This window comes from Meles meles, chromosome 19 (genome assembly GCF_922984935.1).
Source record: "Meles meles chromosome 19, mMelMel3.1 paternal haplotype, whole genome shotgun sequence".
Lineage (NCBI taxonomy): Eukaryota > Metazoa > Chordata > Mammalia > Carnivora > Mustelidae > Meles > Meles meles.
The window spans coordinates 25,736,758-25,757,785 of NC_060084.1; the positions used below are offsets into that span (position 1 = coordinate 25,736,758).

At 44.5% G+C, this 21,028-nt stretch overlaps 1 protein-coding gene and 1 pseudogene across 1 annotated transcript in view; both read left to right on the top strand.

Annotated features, from left to right (window-relative positions):
- The window catches only part of GOT2 (glutamic-oxaloacetic transaminase 2), a 28,537-nt gene extending 9,404 nt beyond the window's left edge, over positions 1-19,133 (top strand). Inside the window, exons 2-10 of the mRNA XM_045988983.1 lie at positions 3,792-3,948; positions 5,635-5,763; positions 8,650-8,709; positions 9,248-9,409; positions 9,634-9,738; positions 11,060-11,210; positions 11,692-11,857; positions 16,971-17,121; positions 17,917-19,133. Of these exons, the coding sequence (XP_045844939.1) occupies positions 3,792-3,948; positions 5,635-5,763; positions 8,650-8,709; positions 9,248-9,409; positions 9,634-9,738; positions 11,060-11,210; positions 11,692-11,857; positions 16,971-17,121; positions 17,917-18,039 (1,204 nt within the window). The 3' untranslated portion in view covers positions 18,040-19,133. The remainder of the gene's footprint in view (positions 1-3,791; positions 3,949-5,634; positions 5,764-8,649; positions 8,710-9,247; positions 9,410-9,633; positions 9,739-11,059; positions 11,211-11,691; positions 11,858-16,970; positions 17,122-17,916) is intronic.
- Positions 1,235-2,110, top strand: LOC123931605 (annotated as a pseudogene).
- Positions 19,134-21,028: the final 1,895 nt, after the last annotated feature.

The window sequence follows — 21,028 nt, forward strand, 5'->3', positions numbered from 1 at the left end:
AACTAGTTCTATTAAATCAGTTAAACTAGTCTCAAAGGGATTTATATCACTGTTGTGAACTTGAATTTTTTAAACATTTCTGAGTTAGTTTATTTAAGAAAAAAACTTTTGTCTAGCACATTTAAACTACTAGAAATACAGTCTTTATTACACAGTCAGAACAGCACCTTTGAGGGGCGCCTGGGTGGCTCAGTGGTTTAAGCTGCTGCCTTCGGCTCAGGTCATGATCTCAGGGTCCTGGGATCGAGTCCCGCATCGGGCTCTCTGCTTGGCAGGGAGCCTGCTTCCCTCTCACTCTCTCTGCCTGCCTCTCTGCCTACTTGTGATCTCTCTCTGTCATAAATAAAAAAAATAAATTAATTAATTAAAAAAAATAAAAAAATAAAAAAATTTAAAAAAGAACAGCACCTTTGAGATTTTTTTTTAAAGTGGAGCCCAACGTAGGACTTGAACTCAGGACCCTGAGATCGAAACCTGAGCTGAGTTCAAAAGTCAGGCCCTTAATGGACTGAACCACCCAGTTTACCCAAGATTTTTATGATCTAAATTTATCAGTACCCGACAGAGCTGGAAAACATTTCACCTTCACTCAGAAAGAAAACAAAAAAACCTTTCTGAATTACTGACACATTGAGGTCTTATAGCTCTACAGGTCTACAACTTTGGCCACAGAGCAAGGATGAACGCAAATAAAAACCTCACAATTTGGATAAAGAGCTGCAAAAAAAAATTTTTTTTAAGATTTTATTACGAAGGGGCGCCTGGGTGGCTCAGTTGGTTAAGCGACTGCCTTCGGCTCAGGTCGTGATCCTGAGTCCTGGGATTGAGTTCCACATCGGGCTCTCTGCTTGGCAGGGAGTCTCCTTCTCCCGCTGACCTCTCTCCTCTCATGCTCTCCCTCTCTCAAATAAATAAAATCATTTAAAATTTTTTTGAAAAAAAGGTTTTATTAGCTAATCTCTATACCCAATGTGAGACTCAGACCCACCCACCACCTCAGGATCAAGAGTCCCATGCTCTACCAACTAAGCCAGCCAGGCGCCCCAGAGCTGCAAAATTCTTGATTTAAGTTTCAAATAAACAAAACCAAACAACAAACCAGTTTATGCATCATCTCTCACCCAGCAGAGAATAGATCTCTGCTACCGTTTTCAGAGATTACTGAATGATGAGATCATAAAACCAGATTTACCATCATTGCTGCTGATGAGAACTGGCTTATCGGCCTTAGGTGAACCAGAAACAAAGCCCCAGATTAGTAGCAGTAGGAAACAAGCCAGAGAAACAGGTTTTGCCTCAGGCTTCTTCCTGGAGACCACCGTGTGGAAGCCAGTGCCCTGCCTCTGCTGGAGGGGCTTCTGAACGCAGGAGAATGAAGGTCAGGGTGGCGCACAGCAAAGTAAATAAACCCCAGCGCTTGTGATGAAGTCAGGGCATCTGGCTGGCCTGCATTGTCTTGGTTGGACTGCGTCATGTTCTACTCTGCATTCCTGTTTGGACCTGATGGACGCCATCCATAACTTGGTTGTGTATGTCGTCTCAGTATACAGTGAAAGGGACACCCTTTAAAACCCCTCACCAAGGGGTGACACACTGGGAACAGATGGACCGTAGGCTCCAGTTTACCTCTTCCTGCAAATTCCTCAGCATTTCTCAAACTGTCCTCTACCTCCTGGCTAGTTTCTATACCTCATCTGCACAGCCTCATTGCTCAGCATACTGCTGCCTAAGTTATCCAGTTCCATGGGCGTCGTGTCATTGGCATCAACAAATACTGAGGGATGGGACTGGGAATCACGCTGGCCCAAAGGGCTAGAACATCCTTTCCTTCTCCATATGTATAAGCCTGAAAGCTCTACAACTTTCGCCAACCTTTCTCTTCCCAGGGAAGAGAACAGGTTAGAAAATAGGGCTCCCTGGGCCCAGCCCTGCCAAGAGCAGGTTTCTTGGAATCAGGGAAAACAGGAAAGATAAAGGCCAAATCACCCCCCCACACACAAAGTAAGAAGCCATGTTTGGGCAGCTTGTTTGCTGATTAAGTTTTTCCAGATCATACACCCACACCACCTTCCAGCTCTGTTGTGCTGTGTATTTTCCTTATAATAAAGGTAATTTTGAGGGGCACCTGGGTAGCTCACTTGGTGATGCATCCCATGTCTTGATTTTGGCTTAGGTCATGATCTCAGTTGGGAGATTGAGCCCCACGTCGGTCTCGGCGCTGGGTGTGAAGCTTACTTAAGACTTTCTCCCTCTGCCCCTCCCCTACACTCCCCCCCAACACTCTTTAAAAAAAAAGTAATTTTTTTTCCCCAAGAAAAAAGTTATTTTTCAGAGAGAGCACAAGCAGGGGGAGCAGCAGTCAGAGGGAGAAGCAGGCTCCCTTCTGAGCAAGGAGCCCATTGTGGGACTCAATCCCAGAATCCTGGGTTCATGACCTGAGCAGAAGGCAGATGCTTGACTGAGCCACCTAGGGTCCCAAGAAAATAAAGTTCTGTTGCCTCTTGAGATTACCTCAGGACACCAAAGAAAGATGAAGTGTACTTCCCTAACAATATAGTTCATCTGGCCCAGGTGGATGACCCCCACCCACCCAAGACTGTTAAGGGATAATTTTTTTAAACATTTTTTATTCCAATTCAATTAATTAACATATAATGTATTATTGGTTTCAGAGGTACAGGCCTGTGATTCATCAGTCTTCCATAACAGTGCGCATTACATCACATGCTGTCCTTAACGTCCATTATCCAGTTACCCCATCCTCTCACGCCCCCCCCAGGGGATAATTTTTTAAGGCAAAATCATGATTCTTATAATATAGAATAATAAACATTGTCCAGCATTTTAATTCAGTAAGTAAGAGGATCAGTAGGATGTTACAAGTACTTGCTGATTTTTAATTCCAAAATACCTCGAAATTCTGTCTTTCTCTCTACTCCTCCTGCCTTGTCCTGGTTTAGGCCCCAATCCCTTTATCTCTTTTGCTAAGTAATGAACCAGTGATCCTTCTGCATTTGCTCTTAACACTCTACATTCAGTACCCCACCTTGTGACCAGATGGGCTCTAAAAAGGCAAGGCTGTTCATGTCACTCCACTTACCTGATCAACCCACCTCCCCCTGCCCCCAAAAAAACTTCAATAACTGTACATGTTCTCACTATATCCAAGCTGGAACATGGGAACCTGTGTTTTTAACAACCTCTGCAAATGCTACCCTTTAACAAGTTTGAGAACAGGCTAAAACCCAAGCACCTTTGTGGGGGTGGGGGGTGGTCACATAACATTCAAGGACCAAGCAAGCAATGGTCCTTGCTTGCTTCTCTCTCTCTCTCTTTTTTTTTTTTTTTTTAATTTATTTGACAGACCGCACTAGTAGGCAGAGAGGCAGGCAGAGAGAGAGGAATGGAAGCAGGCTCCCCACCGAAGCAAAGAGCCCGATGCGGGACTCGATCCCAGGACCCTGGGATCACGTCCTGAGCTGAAAGCAGCGGCTTAACCCACTGAGCTACCCAGGTGCCCCTTGCTTGCTTCTCTTATGTTATCTTTTACTACTCTCAGTTTCTCACAGCCAAATTACATGAAGTAGTCTTTGCCTGGGAATTTAGATCAGATTTGGACTGTGAAAGCCTACATATGCACCCTGTCCTCCCCAGAATGATTGGGGTGTCCCTCTTCTGCTCCTCATTGCATTTGCATTTGGTCTTCTGCCCTCCTCCTCAAAGTGCTCTGGCAGATTTGAGATGTCTCTGACCATGGAAATCTAGCTACTGTATGTTATTTCTCATTTCAGCTCCTGGTGGACCCATGTGGAAATGGGGCCCCCAGATCCCATCCTGGGAGTCACAGAAGCCTTTAAGAGAGACACCAACAGCAAAAAGATGAATCTGGGAGTTGGTGCCTACCGGGATGATAATGGAAAGCCGTATGTGCTCCCTAGTGTTCGGAAGGTGAGTTTGCCATCTATCTCCTGCCTTCTTGGGGTGGATCAACTGAAGAGAGCTCCTGGAGAGTGGCAGAAAGAGTGCTAGGCTGGGAGTCGGGAGACCTGGTTCCAGTTCTGGCACCGACTGCTTAAATTACTCGGGTTTCTGGGCTCTGGTCTCCTTGCAGTAAAAGTGACAGATTGGAACTATGTGGTCTTTTTCAGGATTGAACTTAAGTGATTATCTGTAAAGCAGGCATAGTGTCACGTTTAATCCTGAGGGTGCAGAAAAGGACCAAGAATTTAAACATTGCCTCTGGGTAATAGGAATAGCCCTTTGTGGTTGAGGGTTACTGCCATTATTTTCCATTTCTCTCATCTTGATGGCCTTAATAAGCTCTCTCACACAGGCATGCTCTGTCCCTTCATACTGAACTACAGAATAATTCGTTTTATTTTTATGACATTTTTATCGCTCTTCTTTCTATTGGTAATCACTATAACTTTAAATAGTTAATTCCCTTCGAACAGTTTTTTTAAGGAAAGCATGTGTTCCCTTTCCATCTACACCTCCTCTGTTGATCTATGAATGCTCTGTCACTTCCGAAGTGGGCTGGTGATGCATCCTTCCTCCATAGAGCAGAACTGGGCACCATGAGTGAAAGTTACAAAGGAGTACTTCCAGGTCAGGGTACGGCACTGGGTAATCATCTGAGCTAACCGCCCTGCAGCCCATGGGCTCAGGCCCTCAGGAGCCAATGAAGTAAGAACATGGACTGAATGAACCCCTGAAAGAAGAAGTGTCTAAGTCTGTGGGAGTGTGAGTTAAGGGTCACCTCTAGAGCTCTCGGAGTAGACAAACGGGTTCGAGAAACCATTGTGATAAGAAGACCTATTGAAAACTGCTGGCTGCTGGGGCTCAGGTCATGCAGGGTTTGCCTTGGTCTCAGTCCAACAGTTGGAAGTAAGTATTCAGCAAGAATTAGTCTGCTGGTTTGCGAGCTAGAATACCACCACATGCTTCCGTGCATTCCTTTGTCAGGTCTTCAGCCAGTTGTGAGAGTTGTAGCAACAGTTGTCCCCCCATTAGCAGACGAAGAAACTGAGGCTCAAGAAGGTTACTAATTTAAGTTGCTCAGGGTCACACAACTAGTGAGGGTTGGTCTCACCTCTGTCTCCAAAGCAGAAGAGATGTGGCTAGTACAATTAACTCTTTGAAGTTCTTAGACTGGCATCATACCTTGAAATACTTTCTTATGTATTTAGTTTGATTTTATCATCTTATATCTCTTTTAAGTGTTGCTCATAAACCTTGTTCTTGTGCATTCCAGGAATGCCATATGTTAAATATTAACCAAGAAAACATTGTGTACCCACCCTTGTAAAACCTAACTGTAAAAAAAATACAATTTTTAAAATCACAAATATTTGTATTCTACATTATAAAATACCAAGTATTCTTTTTTTTTCCTGTAGGGGGTTTTTTTGTGTGTATATATTCAAATTTTTATTTAAATTCCTTTACATACAGTGTCATATTAGTTTCAGGTGTAGTACTTAGCCTTTTTCTTGAACAGTATTTCCTAATAAAAACAAGGCTTTACTTCCTTTATATTTAATATATAAACTAAATTTATTAAACATTAAATATTAATCATCATAATTCCAGGTAAGGAGAAGAAACTAAGCAGATACCTTTTCTCTTGTCTAGGCAGAGGCCCAGATTGCTGCAAAAAATTTGGACAAAGAATATCTGCCCATCGCGGGACTTGCTGAGTTTTGTAAGGCATCTGCAGAGCTGGCCCTGGGTGAGAACAACGAAGTGTTGAAAAGTAGCCGGGTAAGCAGAGCAGACTCTGGCATCATACAGAGTCTGTTTTTAAATTTAACAGTTTAAACAAATTTGAAATAATTTAAATAAATAAGATATATCACTTTGTGTGTGATGATGATTTTGAGGTGACCACACTATTGCTAATATTTCTTCTTGAGAAAGTAAGTTGGTACTTTTAAATTAAAACATTTCATGTAGGGGCGCCTGGGTGGCTCAGTGGGTTAAGCCTCTGCCTTCAGCTCAGTTCATGATCTCAGGGTGCTGGGATCGAGTCTCACATGGGGTTCTCTGTTCAGCAGGGAGCCTGCTTCCCCCTCTCTCTCTGCCTGCCTCTCTGCCTACTTGTGATCTATCTCTGTCTCTGTCAAATAAATAAATAAAATCTTTTTAAATATATATATATATATTTCATGTAACACCCATTCCAAAAAGGTAGCAATAATCCTGAAGGTGGAATAGTAATTTGACTCAAGAGTTGACCCTGCTCTGTGTGCTTACGTTCACTTTATACTGAATATGCTTTAGAAATGCCAAACTACGGGGCACCTGGGTGGCTCAGTGGGTTAAGCCTCTGCCTTCAGCTCAGGTCATGATCTCAGGGTCCTGGGATTGAGCCCCGTATCGGGCCTCTCTGCTCAGCGGGGAACCTGCTTCCCCCTCTCTCTCAGCCTGCTGCTGTGCCTACTTGTCTGTCTGTCAAATAAATAAATAAAATCTTAAAAAAAAAAAATGCCAAACTAGGTGCACCTGGGTGGCTCAGTCATTTGGGTGTCTGCCTTCAACTTGGGTCGTGGTCCCAGGGTCCTGGGATTAAGCCCTGTCTCAGGCTCTCTGCTCGGTGGGGAACCTGCTTCTCCCTCCCGCTCTGCCTTTTCCCTCTGCTCATTCTCACTCTCTGTCTCAAATGAGTAAATAAATCTTTAAAAAAAAAGAAGAAGAAGAAATGCCAAATTATGCCGAGTTTTAGGCCTATATTTAGCTGCTATTCTCATGTTCTCGGCTTCCAGCTCAGATGGAAGAAGCACACAGGCACAGCTCCTGGGGCCAGGACCAGTCTGTCACTCCTCCGCTGCCCCTTCGCAGCCAGTTTAGACGTTAAAAGAAAGCACACTCTTCTCCCTGCTGCCTCCTTTGTCTCTTGGGTCCAGAGAGCATGGTGCAGCTGTGAGGGGGGAGCACACATGTCTCCTTGGGGGTCCTCTTATGGCAGAAGAAGACGATACTGTACACAGACTGCGCACAAGTAGATGTCTGTGTGCACCCCCAGAGAATGCACAGGCTCAGCCCTTCCTGTAGAAGAAGAGCAAGCCCAAGGTGGCTGGGATACCTCCAGGCCATTCAACAGCCCAGTGACAGGGGCCTCAAACACCGTAGTTCACTTTCCTTTGAAACAAATGTTTATTAATGGATACATTTGTATGTTTAAATATTTGTTTTCCTGGGCAAGTTCCGAGAAAAACAAAAGTAGCAGAACTAAGCCAACATTTCTCCCCTTCCACCCCAGAGACCAGAATAAATAGTTTATTCACAAGGCTGGTCTAAGCCCACAGGTTAAATCACAAGCTCAAGAGTAAAGCTACAACCTCCTACTGAGACAGTAATGATCCTGATCCACAGTTTGATTGATATCCATGCAATCAACAGCCTATTAACCCCTCATGAAAGTTTCCATTTTTTCTGTAATTTTTGCTTATCTCTGTCTAGCTAAAATAACATCAGCTTGTCTCATAAATTGGTGTGCCTTTATGAATTATTAGTATTATCAGATCCACAGTTAGGTTTGTTTGGTTTTTCTGGGTCTTCTAAAGATTTTATTTTTTAAGTAACCACTTCACCCACTGTGGGGCTCAAAACAACCCCAAGAGGGGCGCCTGGGTGGCTCAGTGGGTTAAGCTGCTGCCTTCGGCTCAGGTCATGATCTCAGGGTCCTGGGATCAAGCCCCGCATCAGGCTCTCCGCTCAGCAGGGAGCCTGCTTCCTCCTCTCTCTCTGCCTGCCTCTCTGCCTACTTTGATCTCTGTCTGTCAAATAAATAAATAAAATTTAAAAAAAACAAAAAAAAACCCAAGATCAAGAGTCCCATGCTCTACCAACTAAGCCCGCCTGTTTCCCCCACAGTTAGATTTTTATTTCTGTCATGCAAAGTTCGCAGGGACAAACTTTGTTCCATAAAGAGTTTGTTACGTTTCCCTCCCCACCCCCCGTTTCTTCTCCTGCCTTCCCAGGCCAGAAAATAGGTTTATGTTTAAGAGAACCTTAAACATCTATAGTGCCATAGAAAAAAAAAAATCTGTGATTTCTTATTCCTTAAAGTTGACTGATTCGAAGAAACAGATTACCTCAGTCATCTTCCTGTTACTCAAAAGATGTTTTCAGATTACGAAAACTCAGAGAATGGAACTTCTGAGCCTTTAAAATGTAGTGATCCTTATTATTGTCATAATAATAAGTTGACTTGCTTTTCAAGGAACTTTGATGTTCAAGAATCGTTCAGTAATGTAGTGACTTTTCTTAGTGTCTTTTTTTCTCTGTATAAATGAGCCCTTTCTCATGTGGGGGGAGCAGCTGTGTCCTGAACATTTCTCCTACTATACGGTATGATACTGATAACAGGCCATGAGGATTTAACTTCTCGGTCAACAAAGATGTTGGAAACTGAAGAGATGGCTCTTTTGAGAACTCACAAGGGGAGTCAGTCTGTCTCTTAGCAAATGGGGAAATGAAACAGTAGAGCTATTCTCTCATTTCCCAGGACCATTTGAAACGTCTTCAGCTTCTGAAGCAGGAAGGAGACTGAGTGTACAGGGCAGTGCCTCTCTGGGCTTGGCCTCAGTTCTGTTATGGGCCTGTAGAGAGTATCACACCTCACTGACCGTGCTCTCTCTCCTTCAGTATGCCACCGTGCAGACCATTTCTGGAACTGGGGCCTTGAGGATCGGAGCCAGTTTTCTGGTGAGTCTGGAAACTGCTTCAGGGAAGAGCCATAAGAGAGTCTATAAGTTGAGGATGGTGGGGTTTCCTATTGCCTGTGTGTTTGATGACCTCTCTCCCCAAAGTTGGAAGAGTTCCTATTCTCTGACAAATGGAATCAGGGGTAAGAAAAGTAAAGATACTTAGAAGAAATTGCAAGGAAGATAGAATAATAATAATAATAAATCTTATTTATTGAGCACATATCTGTTACTACCAGCTTTTGTTTTAACTCATTTAATCATTTAATCTTTATGAAGAAGATTGATTTACCGCCATTTTACAAATGAAGACAGTGAGGCCCAGACAAGCCCTTGGCTACACAGCGAACTCATCAGAGCTTACATTCCAGCTCACACGGTCTTGCTGCTGAGTCATTAATATTTCTCACTCATAAAGATGAGTTTCAATAGAGAAAAATGTCTTCCTCTTAATGTCTTCTTCCTAAAATGTATCAACTCTTTTTATTTTTTTCCTCTTCCTTCTTCACTTATCCATTCCCTTTCATCCCATTTTTTAGCAAAGATTTTTTAAGTTCAGCCGAGATGTCTTTCTGCCCAAACCGTCCTGGGGAAATCACACACCGATCTTCAGGGACGCAGGCATGCAGCTACATGGTTATCGATATTATGACCCCAAGACGTGCGGCTTTGACTTCACGGGCGCTCTAGAGGACATTTCGGTAAGTGTGACTTTCAGGGCAAGAGGGGTGAAGGAACAAGAAACAAACCTCCTTGGGGAGATGCGATGTTTCATAGCTGGGTCTCAGTATCTGAGTAAAAATACTGGGAATGAATTTATTTCCAGATCTCAGATTGTTACTGATCCAAAATAGTGACCCTATGGCATTTCGGGTAAGTTATCTCCTTTCAGAGCTGCATAGTCACCTCTTGGTTGTCTCTTTAGAAAATGCCACAGCAAAGTGTTCTTCTCCTGCATGCCTGTGCCCACAATCCCACAGGAGTGGACCCCCGCCCTGAGCAGTGGAAGGAGATAGCAACAGTGGTGAAGGTAAGGAGAGTGAGCTGACTAGCGACAGTTTTGTGTTCATTAACTGGCCATAGATGCTTAACTGGGAAAAATCTTAATGAGAATTAATTACCCTTGAGCCCACATTAAGTTGTCAGGAAAGAGCTGCTTACTTATTAATTAGCAATTTGGGTTTTGGTGTTGGTTTTGGTTTTGTGTTTTAAGATCTTTATTTATTTGAGAGGGAGAGTGCACGTACATGCATGCAAGTCGGGGGAGGTGCAGAGGAAGGGAGAAAATGTCAAGCAGACTCTGCCGAGTGCATAACCCAGTACGGGGTTTGATCCCACAGCTCCAAGATCACAACTAGAGCCGAAACCGAGTCAGCCGCGTAACCAACCAAGCCACCTAGGCGCCCTGCATAATTAGCAGTTCTTAATTGATGGTACAGGAGCAGCTTGGAGATAATTTCTGTTCCTCAGCCTGGATGTGGGGAATTCTGAGGACTCTTATCATTGGCCAGCCTGTCCAGTGGGCATCCACTGGCCCTAGGATGTCTGTCATTGGCACCTACATTTGTCCTGGCCAGGATTACATGTTCATCCTTTATACACTTTGTCGTGTCTCCTGGCCTGGCCTGTTTCCTCAGCATGGCCGTTATCATTCACAGGCTCAACTGTCAGAGAAAGCACTAGTCAAAATTTCAAGGGAGGAGAGGTGCCTGGCTGGCTCAGTTGGTAGAGCATGCGACTCATGACCTCAGGGTTATGAGTTCAAGCTCTACATTGGAGGAAGAGTTCACTTTAAAAAAAAAAATTCCAGTAGAGGAAGGTATTCCTGTTTCCCTATGTCTCCATTTTCGCTTCTTTTGGTCTCTCTCTCTTTACATTCTGTTAAACCTAAGGTTCAAACAGAATGAAACAGAGCGGGGAAAGAGAAAAAGAGCATTCACAGAGCACTTTGAAGATGAGATGATTCTCATGAGTTCTGGGTAAAAGATGAGACCGTCAGAGTTACATTAGCCCCAGAAGAGACTGATGTTGGTCCTGTGTTGACTGGACCAGAGTAATTACCCAGACTCCTCTGGGCCTGAAAAGAGCTTCCTATTGGATCAAGCAGCTTTCTGGGAAGTTTGAAATTAAGAGTACCTTTTCTTAATGTCTTCTTCAGGCACCATATCCACCAAAGTAAAGAAAAATACATGATGATGTCTTAAGGAACATTAAACATCTCCAAATTGCCACCAGGGGAGAAGACTGCTCACTCTGTATGAGGCAGATATGGTCCCCATAAGCACAGACAAGCATGTGGGACATCTTGAGAGGGACTGCGTAAAGCTTTGCTCTTCTCTTTTCCTTTCCAGAAAAACAATCTCTTTGCATTCTTTGACATGGCCTACCAAGGCTTTGCCAGTGGCGACGGTGACAAGGATGCCTGGGCTGTACGCCACTTCATCGAACAGGGCATTAATGTTTGTCTCTGCCAATCATATGCCAAGAACATGGGCTTATACGGTAAGCTCAAGGATCCAGCACATGGTGTGTGTGTCCTGATAAGATTGAAGAAGTGCTGGAAGAGGATGCCACAGAGATACCAGTTGTGGGGGGCGGGGGGTGCCTGTGTCCGTGTGTGTGTTTGTGTGTGTGTGTGTGTGTGTGTGTTAACAGAGAAGACAGGTAACGTGGATTTTACTTATCTTAGTCACATCTTCGTTCATGTCTCTGAACTCCTCCAGCAGAGGAAACTAATAACTGCTTCTCTAAACAAGAAATGACAGCTCCACAAGCCAAGAAGATGGTTGTCGTAAAAAGAGACCTTTGAGTACTCAGACTTCCTGTTGTCTCTAGATTCACCTTACTGGTTGTCGAAAGCTTTTTAACAGATATTTTTGGGGCACTTCTGATGGAAGCATAATATGTAGCACATTGAATCATGACTTGCTTTCGCATGTTAGATTGGAAAACTAAACGACAAGGTCCATGTGTGTCTTTCCAGGTGAGCGTGTGGGAGCCTTCACTGTGGTCTGCAAAGATGCTGACGAAGCCAAAAGGGTAGAGTCCCAGTTGAAGATCTTGATCCGTCCCATGTATTCCAACCCTCCCATCAATGGGGCCCGGATTGCCTCGACCATCCTGACCAGCCCTGACCTTCGAAAACAATGGTAACAGCTCATTGCTGCCCCCTACCCCACCTGCCTTTCCTGCCACTGAGCTTTCAGAGCTTGTTTATAGTTGGCAAGTCGTGATGTACAGTATCACCCAGCTTTCCGTATGTGGACGGGGAGGAGGAGAGAGGGGTGTGATTCTGTTAGCTCATTCAGATACATTGGAGACAAACATAATTCAGAAACGGCAGGGTTTTTTTATTCCATTATCTCCACTTTAAGTAAAACCTGCCCCCTGAGGTTCAAATTGAAGTATCTTACATAGGAAAACTTAAATTTTTAAGAACACTGTATTTTTTGTTTTTATCTTAATAATAGCTACTTCTGAATCAGTATTTCTGCTGCTTTTTGGGTTTTATTAGCCTTTCTATCTGAATCTCTTGGCACCTGTGCTCAAACTCAGTGTCGCTCAGTCTCTTTGACCACAGTCCACATAAGACATATTTTGTATCGTGACCCTGAACCCACATCCCTGTAAACGTACACGTAACTGAAACAGTTGTCAAAAATTCAGTACTTAGGCTTTATGTGTTCTAGTATTTTCTAAATGCCAGTTGCATCCAATTACTTGAGCACTAATGGGTCATGCCACACAATTTAGAAAACTTACTCTAGATCAGAGGTTGGCAAACTGTTCTGTGGGTCAGATCTAGTCTGCCCCCTGTTCTTACAGAGTTTTATTCGGACACAGCCACACTCATTTTTCATGAATTACATGTGGCTGCTTTTGTGTCAAAGAGCAGAGTTTAGGGGGCACCTGGGTGGCTCAGTGGGTTAAGCCACTGCCTTTGGCTCAGGTCATGATCTCAGGGTCCTGGGATCGAGCCCCGCATCGGGTTCTCTGCTCAGCAGGAAGCCTGCTTCCTCCTCTCTCTCTCTGCCTACTTGTGATCTCTCTCTGTGTGTCAAATAAATAAATAAAATCTTTAAAAAAAAAAAAAAAGCAGGGTTTAGTAGTTGTGACAGGGAGCAAATGGCCTGCAAAACCTAACAATGTTTATAATTCAACCCTTTATAAGAAGTTTGCCATGTTAACTGTACTGGAACTTAAAAAAAATTGGAAATGAGAGGTTTGCCAACCCCTGCTCTGTGTATTTCAAAGTTAATAAAAAGCCAAGATGCCCATGAACAATGTGATTTGTCAGGTAAGCGTTTATCTTTATAGCTGGTTAATTGAGAGGCTAGAAGATCCCTGAGCAGCTTCTCAGGGAGAAAAGCTAAATCTGTTGTCTGCTGTCTCCAAGAAACTTTATCTGCAGCCCCCCAGCTTATCACTTGACAGCTATTCTTTCTAACTTAAATTACTCCTGTGGAACATTGAACTAAGTCTGGTTCAGGGTAGTTCTTTTTAGTTAAATATACCCATGCAGGGCTTACCAAGAAACTACTTTTCTATTTATACTTTTTTCCCGTTTATAAAATTCATATGTAAGTATATTTCAGAGAGTTTGGGAGAGGGAAAAAACTGACTGTTAAATTTAAAGCCCACCTTTTGTCTTTGTTCACTGTTTTCCATCATGGTAACATACCGTGTACTTTACTCCTATTTATGTTGTAGGTTTGGTGGTGTTTTTGTCTCTTTGAGTTATTCTAAGCTTTTTCTTTTTTTGAACTTCATATTTTTAAGTGGTTTTTTATATTTCCTAATGGTTATCAAGATGTCATTTTTTAAAAAAATTTTATTTATTTATTTGACAGAGATTACAAGTAGGCAGAAAGAGAGATGGAAGCAGGCTCACCACGGAACAGAGAGCCTGATGTGGGGCTTGATCCCAGAACCCTGGGATCATGACCTGAGCCGAAGGCAGAGGCTTTAACCCACTGAGCCACCCAGGCGCCCCAAGATGTCATTTTTTTAACGTGTGCACTTCAGTACACCTTTGAAGTCTGTCGTGTACAAAGATAACAAAGGAACTGTGCTAGATGAGTGAGTCATTTTGGCCTGTGGGTAGTTTATTATCAGGTGAGAAAGGTACACAAACAGAATTGATGCAAGAGACAAAGAATAAAGGCAGACCAAAGGAAGGGCTGTTGATTCTAGCAGGGTATAAAGGCGGATATAATGAAGACAGCAGCCTGTGAGCTGTGCCTTGAAGGGAGAAGAAGTCTTTCCCCCGCCAACCAAATAAAGAGTAAAGGAGAACTGGACAGAGCTGTGCTTGAGGACAGGCATGGGAGCACATTGTGCATCCTGTAGGGCGTGCTTTGGAAGTCCCAGGGAGTTTCTGTGGCCTTGACTCTGAGGGGGAGGAGGATAGAGAAAGCAGCAAAGCTGGGAAGTTGGGCGCAGGTGATGAAGCACCTTCACCAAAATCTTTAGAAGTCAGAACTTCATTCTCTGGGCACCAGTGAGCACGGAAGGGTTTTGCTGGAGTTGCCCTGGATCTAGCTATGGTCAGCGCCTCCATGCTTTTAGGACGCCAGCCTGAAAGTAAATGGAGCTGGACAGAGATGGGACCATAGGAAATTTAAAATCAACTGTCGTCCCTAGAGGAGTCGGGAGCTAGAGCTCCAGCCAGGAATCACGCTGCTAGTAAAGTGTTGCCAGCTTTTTCCAGAGAGGAAGAACCCATTTCTATGTGCAAGTGCCCAATTTTAAATGTTTATCTGAGTCAAATAAAAATTACTAATACTAACTTTCTTTGACTTCTGATTGGCAGTTGTGACCCATTGTAACTGTGTATGACATCATCATAGATGGTTTAAGAACATGAACATGTTAGAACAGGGAGGTAAACTAGAAATATTTTTAGTCATCTTGTTGGGCAAGAATTTCCCCTAGAGCCATAGGTCTAATGGCAAGAGGAGATTCTAAGGAAGGCGAGATGTCCAGAATCAAGTGAGCCATGTGTATCAGAGGACTGCCTTCAGCTGCCAGATAGAACTGACCCTCCCTCCCTGGGCTTTCAATGCGGCACTGTTCTGTTGGTTCTTAAATTGTCCTGCCTTGTTCCATAGTTGGTGGTTCACAGGTTTGTTCCCAGTTTTGGTTTTAAGATTTAAAGGCAAGGACCATGTCTGAACCCTCCCTTCTCTCCGCCTAGCACAAGGCTTGGCACATCATAGATTTCCACTGCACTGTCTTAACTGCAATAGCAGGAGTGTGTATTCCATCCATGTTTAAAAAAAGGTCATAGTTTACTATTTAAAACACAACTTTGGGGGCACCTGGGTGGCTCAGTGGGTTAAGCATCTGCCTTCAGCTCAGGTCATGATCCTGGGCTCCCAGGATTGAGCCCCACGTCAGGCTCCTTGCTCAGTGGGGAGGCTGCTTTTCCCTCTACCTCTGCTCCTTCCCCTACTCACACTTGCTCGCTCTTTCTCTCCCTCCCCCAAATAAATAAAATGAAATCTTAAAAAAAAAAAAAACACAACTTTTCCACTTTTCCCACTGCATAAATGATAGAGAGCCTTAGCCTTCCTAGATTTGAGTCATTCATTCTTTTTTTTTTTTTTTAAGATTTATTTATTCATTTGTTTGAGAGTACAGGGTTGAGGTAGGACAGAAGGAGAGGGAGAATGCCAAGCAGTCTGCATGCTGAGCACAGAGCCTGACACAGGGCTCAATCCCTCAACCCCAAGATCATGACCTAAGCTGAAATGAAGCGTCACATGCTTAACCAGCTGAGCCATCCAGACGCCCCTCATCATTTTTTTTTTAAATAAACATATAATGTATTATTAGCCCCAGGGGTACAGGTCTGTGAATCGCCAGGTTTACACACTTCACGGCACTCACCATAGCACATACCCTCCTCAATGTCCATAACCCAACCACCCTCTCCCTACCCCAGCAACCCTCAGTTTGTTTTGTGACATTAAGAGTCTGTTATGGTTTGTCTCCCTCCCAATCCCATCTTGTTTCATTTATTCTTTTCCTACCCCCCAAGCCCCCCATGTTGCATCTCCACTCTTCATATCAGGGAGATCATATGATAGTTGTCTTTCTCCAATTGACTTATTTTGCTAAGCATAATACCCTCTAGTTCCATCCACGTTGTCACAAATGGCAAGATTTCATTTCTTTTGATGGCTGCATAGTATTCCATTATATATATACACCACCTCTTCTTTATCCATTCATCTGTTGGTGGAAATCTAGGTTCTTTTTTTTTTTTTTTTTTAATATTTTATTTATTTGACAGAGAAATCACAACTAGGCAGAGAGGCAGAGAGAGAGGAGGAGGAAGCAGGCTCCCTGCAGAGCAGAGAGCCCGATGCGGGGCTTGATCCCAGGACCCTGGGATCATGACCTGAGCTGAAGGCAGAGGCCCTAACCCACTAAGCCACCCAGGTGCCCCTGGACATCTAGGTTCTTTCCGTAGTTTGGCTATTGTAGACATTGCTGCTATAAACATTCAGGTGCACATGCCCCTTCGGATCACTACGTTTGTATCTTTAGGGTAAATACCCAGTAGTGCAGTTGCTGGGTCATAAGGTAGCTCTATTTTCAATTTTATGAGGAACCGCCATGCTGTTTTCCAGAGTGGTTGCACCAGCTTGCATTCCCACCAACAGTGTAGGAAGGTTCCCCTTTCTCCGCATCCTCGCCAGCATCTGTCATTTCTTGACTTGTTAAGTTTAGCCATTCTGACTGGTGTGAGGTGGTATCTCATTGTGGTTTTGAACCCCTCATCATCTTTTTTTTTTTTTTTTTAAGATTTTATTTATACATTTGACAGACAGAGATCACAAGTAGGCAGAGAGGCAGGCAGAGAGAGAGAGAGGAGGAAGCAGGCTCCCCGCGGAGCAGAGAGCCCGATGCGGGGCTCGATCCCAGGACCCTGGGATCATGACCTGAGCGAAAGGCAGAGGCTTTAACCCACTGAGCCACCCAGGTGCCCCGAACCCCTCATCATCTTAATAACTGCATCACATTAGTCATTAGGTGCCTGCTCAGAACAGTGTACTGATAGAAAACAATGCGGGAAAATGGCTTTTTACTTGCTGAACCAGTGACAGCATCTGCCTTGGGCTAGGACAAAGAATTAAGGCACACTGCGGAAACACCCAAGGAACGTAAAATTGCTGTGAACTCTGTCTTATTTGTTGGTGTTTGTCTAGAATTGAGCTGCATCCCGGGGTTCTTTTTGGGATTTTTGTTTTACAGGTTGCAGGAAGTAAAAGGCATGGCTGACCGCATTATTAGCATGCGGACTCAACTGGTGTCCAACCTCAAGAAGGAGGGTTCCTCCCACAACTGGCAGCACATCACTGACCAGATTGGCATGTTCTGTTTCACGGGACTAAAGCCCGAGCAGGTGAGAGGGCCCTGATTTCTCCTCAGCTGACCAACTAATCAGTCCTCACAAACAAGAATTCCTCACAGATCCCCTACCTATTCAGGTTACCATTAAAACGGTCATTTTGGAACCCTGTTAGGTAAAGGAAGAGTGTAGCATTCATTTTGGGTGGTTTTTGGTGTTTTTTTTTTTTAAGATTTTATTTCATTTATTTGACACAGAGAGAGAGAGAGATCAAGATCACAAGTAGGCAGAGAGGCAGGCAGAGAGAGAGAGGAGGAAGCAGGCTCCCCGCTGAGCAGAGAGCCCAACATGGGGCTCGATCCCAGGACCCTGAGATCACGACCCGAGCCGAAGGCAGAGGCTTTAACCCACTGAGCCACCCAGGCGCCCCCATTTTGTTTTGTTAATAGTCATTTCCCTCTCTGTATCCCCCGTGAGGCTGCAAACTGCTGAAAAGCAGAGCGGGTTTTGGTCATTCTTAGGACCACTGCTGCTTCTCTGTAGAGATTCAGAACAAGCAGGAGCCTGAATATTGATAGGAGACATAGCTGAGCTCTTCCACAGCTGGATTCTGGATCTGTTTTTTCTTCAAATGCTGGATCTAAGATTTGTTTTCACCTGTTCACACCTCATCCAACTCACATTCGTCATCCAACTTTAAGATGGCTTTTTATCCTTCTGTCTATGCTAGCCCACCAGATTCTGGGAATAGGGTTTAAGCAAGAAAATTGAGTTTCTGTTTTCCTGTTTTAATGCCTGGGCTGGGCAAATCCCACTGCCTGGAATGCTCCTGAACTCTCTTTTCTGCAGGTGGAGAGGCTGACCAAGGAGTTCTCCATCTACATGACAAAGGATGGCCGCATCTCTGTAGCAGGGGTCACCTCTGGCAATGTGGGCTACCTTGCCCATGCCATTCACCAGGTCACCAAGTAATTTCCCTGGTGAGAGACAACCTTCCTGCCTACGACCCCTGCTGTTGTGAGATTCACACAGAGAGAAGAGGAGGGTGGATGGTGGTGAGCAGGTCCTTTCTTTCAACCACAGTAGTTAACACTCAACCACTGAATGTGTTTCGCAGAAAAGAACGCGTAGTGAAATAGGGCAGAGGCATCTGTGGCGGGTGCTGAAACTTTGTGGCTCAAAAACCAAACTTCTGCTCATCCTTGAACCTCAGCTATTCCAAAAGAGTTTACATGTACGAGGAAGACAGAAACCCTGTTGATCATGCCATTGCAATATTCCAGAAGCTTTAACTGCGGCACCTTAGGGCATTGGGGCACCTCTAGATCCGGCATGAGAACAGCACCTGCAAGAGGTGTGTGGGAAGAGCCCGTTCTGACATTCACAGGCAGCCTCGTGTGTGTCCCCCCGCGATCCAGCAAGCTTATCAATGGACCTTGTGACAGAAATGATGTTTCGTGAAAACCAGCAAGTCTAACGCTGCAGCAAGGAAAATAAAAAGATGCTGTTTCCTGTCTTATTTAAGAAAAAAAAAAAAGGTTCTTTTCAGTACTTTCAGGCATTTTAACGTTCTTCTCTTTTCCCTTATCATTGCTGTTCTTTTCCTTAGCCACAGAGATCTAAAACTAGCCTGCATTTTCATCCTGTGCTACTGCCTGACTGACCACCTGCCCCATCCTATAGGCTGTCCTTATTTGAAGAATGAAGAAGATCATTTACTGCCCCTCCCATACCCTCACCTTAACTCATCAGAGAATAGCCCAGAGTAGGTAACGGCCCTTGAGACCAGCATCATCTTCAGTGATTGGTTGTCTGCTGTTGGCTGTCGCCTCTGCCCGGTTGGACCCCTTTGCTGAGTGCAGTTGTGCGGTCTGTCATCTCACATCATGAGCAGGTGATGCAGGGCGGAACCAGGAGAGTGGATCCCTGCGCTTCGGTTTTAACCTCTATGTGCTGCCAGCTGGGCCCAGGCTTTACCCTTTGGAAAGATAACCACCATCTGCTCCAGTCATGTAGACTTCTTGCAGCCTGGTTTCTCTGTTCAAATAAAGTTACTGCAGACCCCACCGCTGTCTCCTGTGGTATGTTTTTCTTTAATGGAAGGAAAGGGTAGGAGTGGCCGGATGTCCCAGAAGTCTGCCAGCCTGGCCTATTCAGCTGCCTGTAAGCCAGGAGGTGTATGAGCTGTTCCAAACGTAAACAAAAGCCATGTCTTGGTCTTGCCATTTGGCTTTTCCAGTCCAACAATGCTGAAAATGTGGGTATAATCCTTTGGACTTTGGGGAACAAGTGGAATACCTTGAAAGAAACTATAGATAGAACAGGGATGAAAAAATGGAGGGGCAGTGGCGACTTTAAAAAAGTTTAGTCTACAGGAGCCAAGTAGGTAACAGAAGCAAACAGTAAATGTAAAGTAAAAAAGGGTTGTGAAATAGATTACTGATGAGCAGCCTCCGTCCTCAGTGTTGGGGAGTGGTAGGGAAATGACAGCACCAAGAGAAAGTTCAGGATTGTAGGTCTTGTGGTTTTTTTGTTTTTTAAGATTTTATTTATTTGACAGCACAGGCAGAGGGAGAAGCAGGCTCCCCACTGAGCAGGGAGCCTGATGGGAGACTCCGTCCCTGAACCCTGGAATCATGACCTGAGCCGAAGGCAGACGCTTAACCAACTGAGCCACCCAGGCGCTCGGGTTTTAACTTTTTTTTAAATAAAAATGGAAATTCTGGGGGCGCCTGGGTGGCTCAGTGGGTTGGGCCACTGCCTTCGGCTCGGGTCGTGATCTCGGGGTCCTGGGATCGAGTCCCGCGTCGGGCTCTCTGCTCGGCAGGGAGCCTGCTTCCCTCTCTCTCTCTGCCTGCCTCTCTGCCTGGTTGTGATTTCTCTCTGTCAAATAAATAAAATCTCTAAAAAAAAGAAAAATGGAAATTCTGGTTTCTTTTTTTTTTTTTACTAAAGATTTTATTTATTTGACACAGAGAGAGATCACAAGTAGGCAGAGAGAGGTGGGGGTCGGGGAAGCAGGCTCCCTGCTGAGCCTGATGTGGGGCTCAATTCCAGGACCCTGAGATCACGACCTGAGCCGAAGACAGAGGCTTCACCCACTGAGCCACCCAGGTGCCCCGGAAATTGTGGTTTCTATGGGAGGTCTACAGATGCTTAAAAGTTGGCAACTAATTCAGTTTGTTGTAAAATGATTTGCAAGCAAGATGCAGATAGTAGGTTGCCAGTGTGCAACCTTTAACATGAAGTGTGCTCTGTTAGCGGACATCTAGCAGTGGCACCTGCTTAGCATCAGTCCTGCTCAAGATTATTCTGTCCCTTCTGCTTAGTGCTAGGAACCACTGAAGATGGGCCAGCTACTGATCAGACAGTGGAACAGGACTCAGGCCCATCCACAGTGTTTTGACAGGGAGGGGGAGAGAGGAAAGAGCTCTTGTTTTTCTTCGCTCCCCAAAGGGAAGAGTACACCGAGGAGCAGGGGGCTCTTCTGTGTTCCTCTTGCTAATGGAAATAACCCGGCAAAAGGAAGTGAAAGAGAAAAGGAAGTAAACCCAGGTTAGTGGGTGTCTTGGAAATATCTTAAAAGGAAAAGCAATAAATAATAGCAACTGATCCATAAAGGGACTGCCTGCTAAGTCTCCTGTCTGGAGCCAAAGGTTGAAAGTTGGCTGCCAAGACCTCAACCAAAAAAGGAACTTAACCACCCTGCTGACTTGTTATTTTTAAACGTGTTACCAGCACACCCTGGACTAAGTCCCATTCCTCACTGAAAACAGACCTGATGCTTCTCTCCACTGTTCAGACTGCTTCACCCCTTCCAAGTTTCTCAGGCTCTAAGATGTTAGCGTTCTTGCACGTGATGGGGGAGGTGGTTTGCCCACTCAGAAGAGTCATGTCTTTGTTCTGTTGCAATTTAAGGTATAGTAGTTCCCAAATCTGTGTTGATTTTTTAAATACTGGT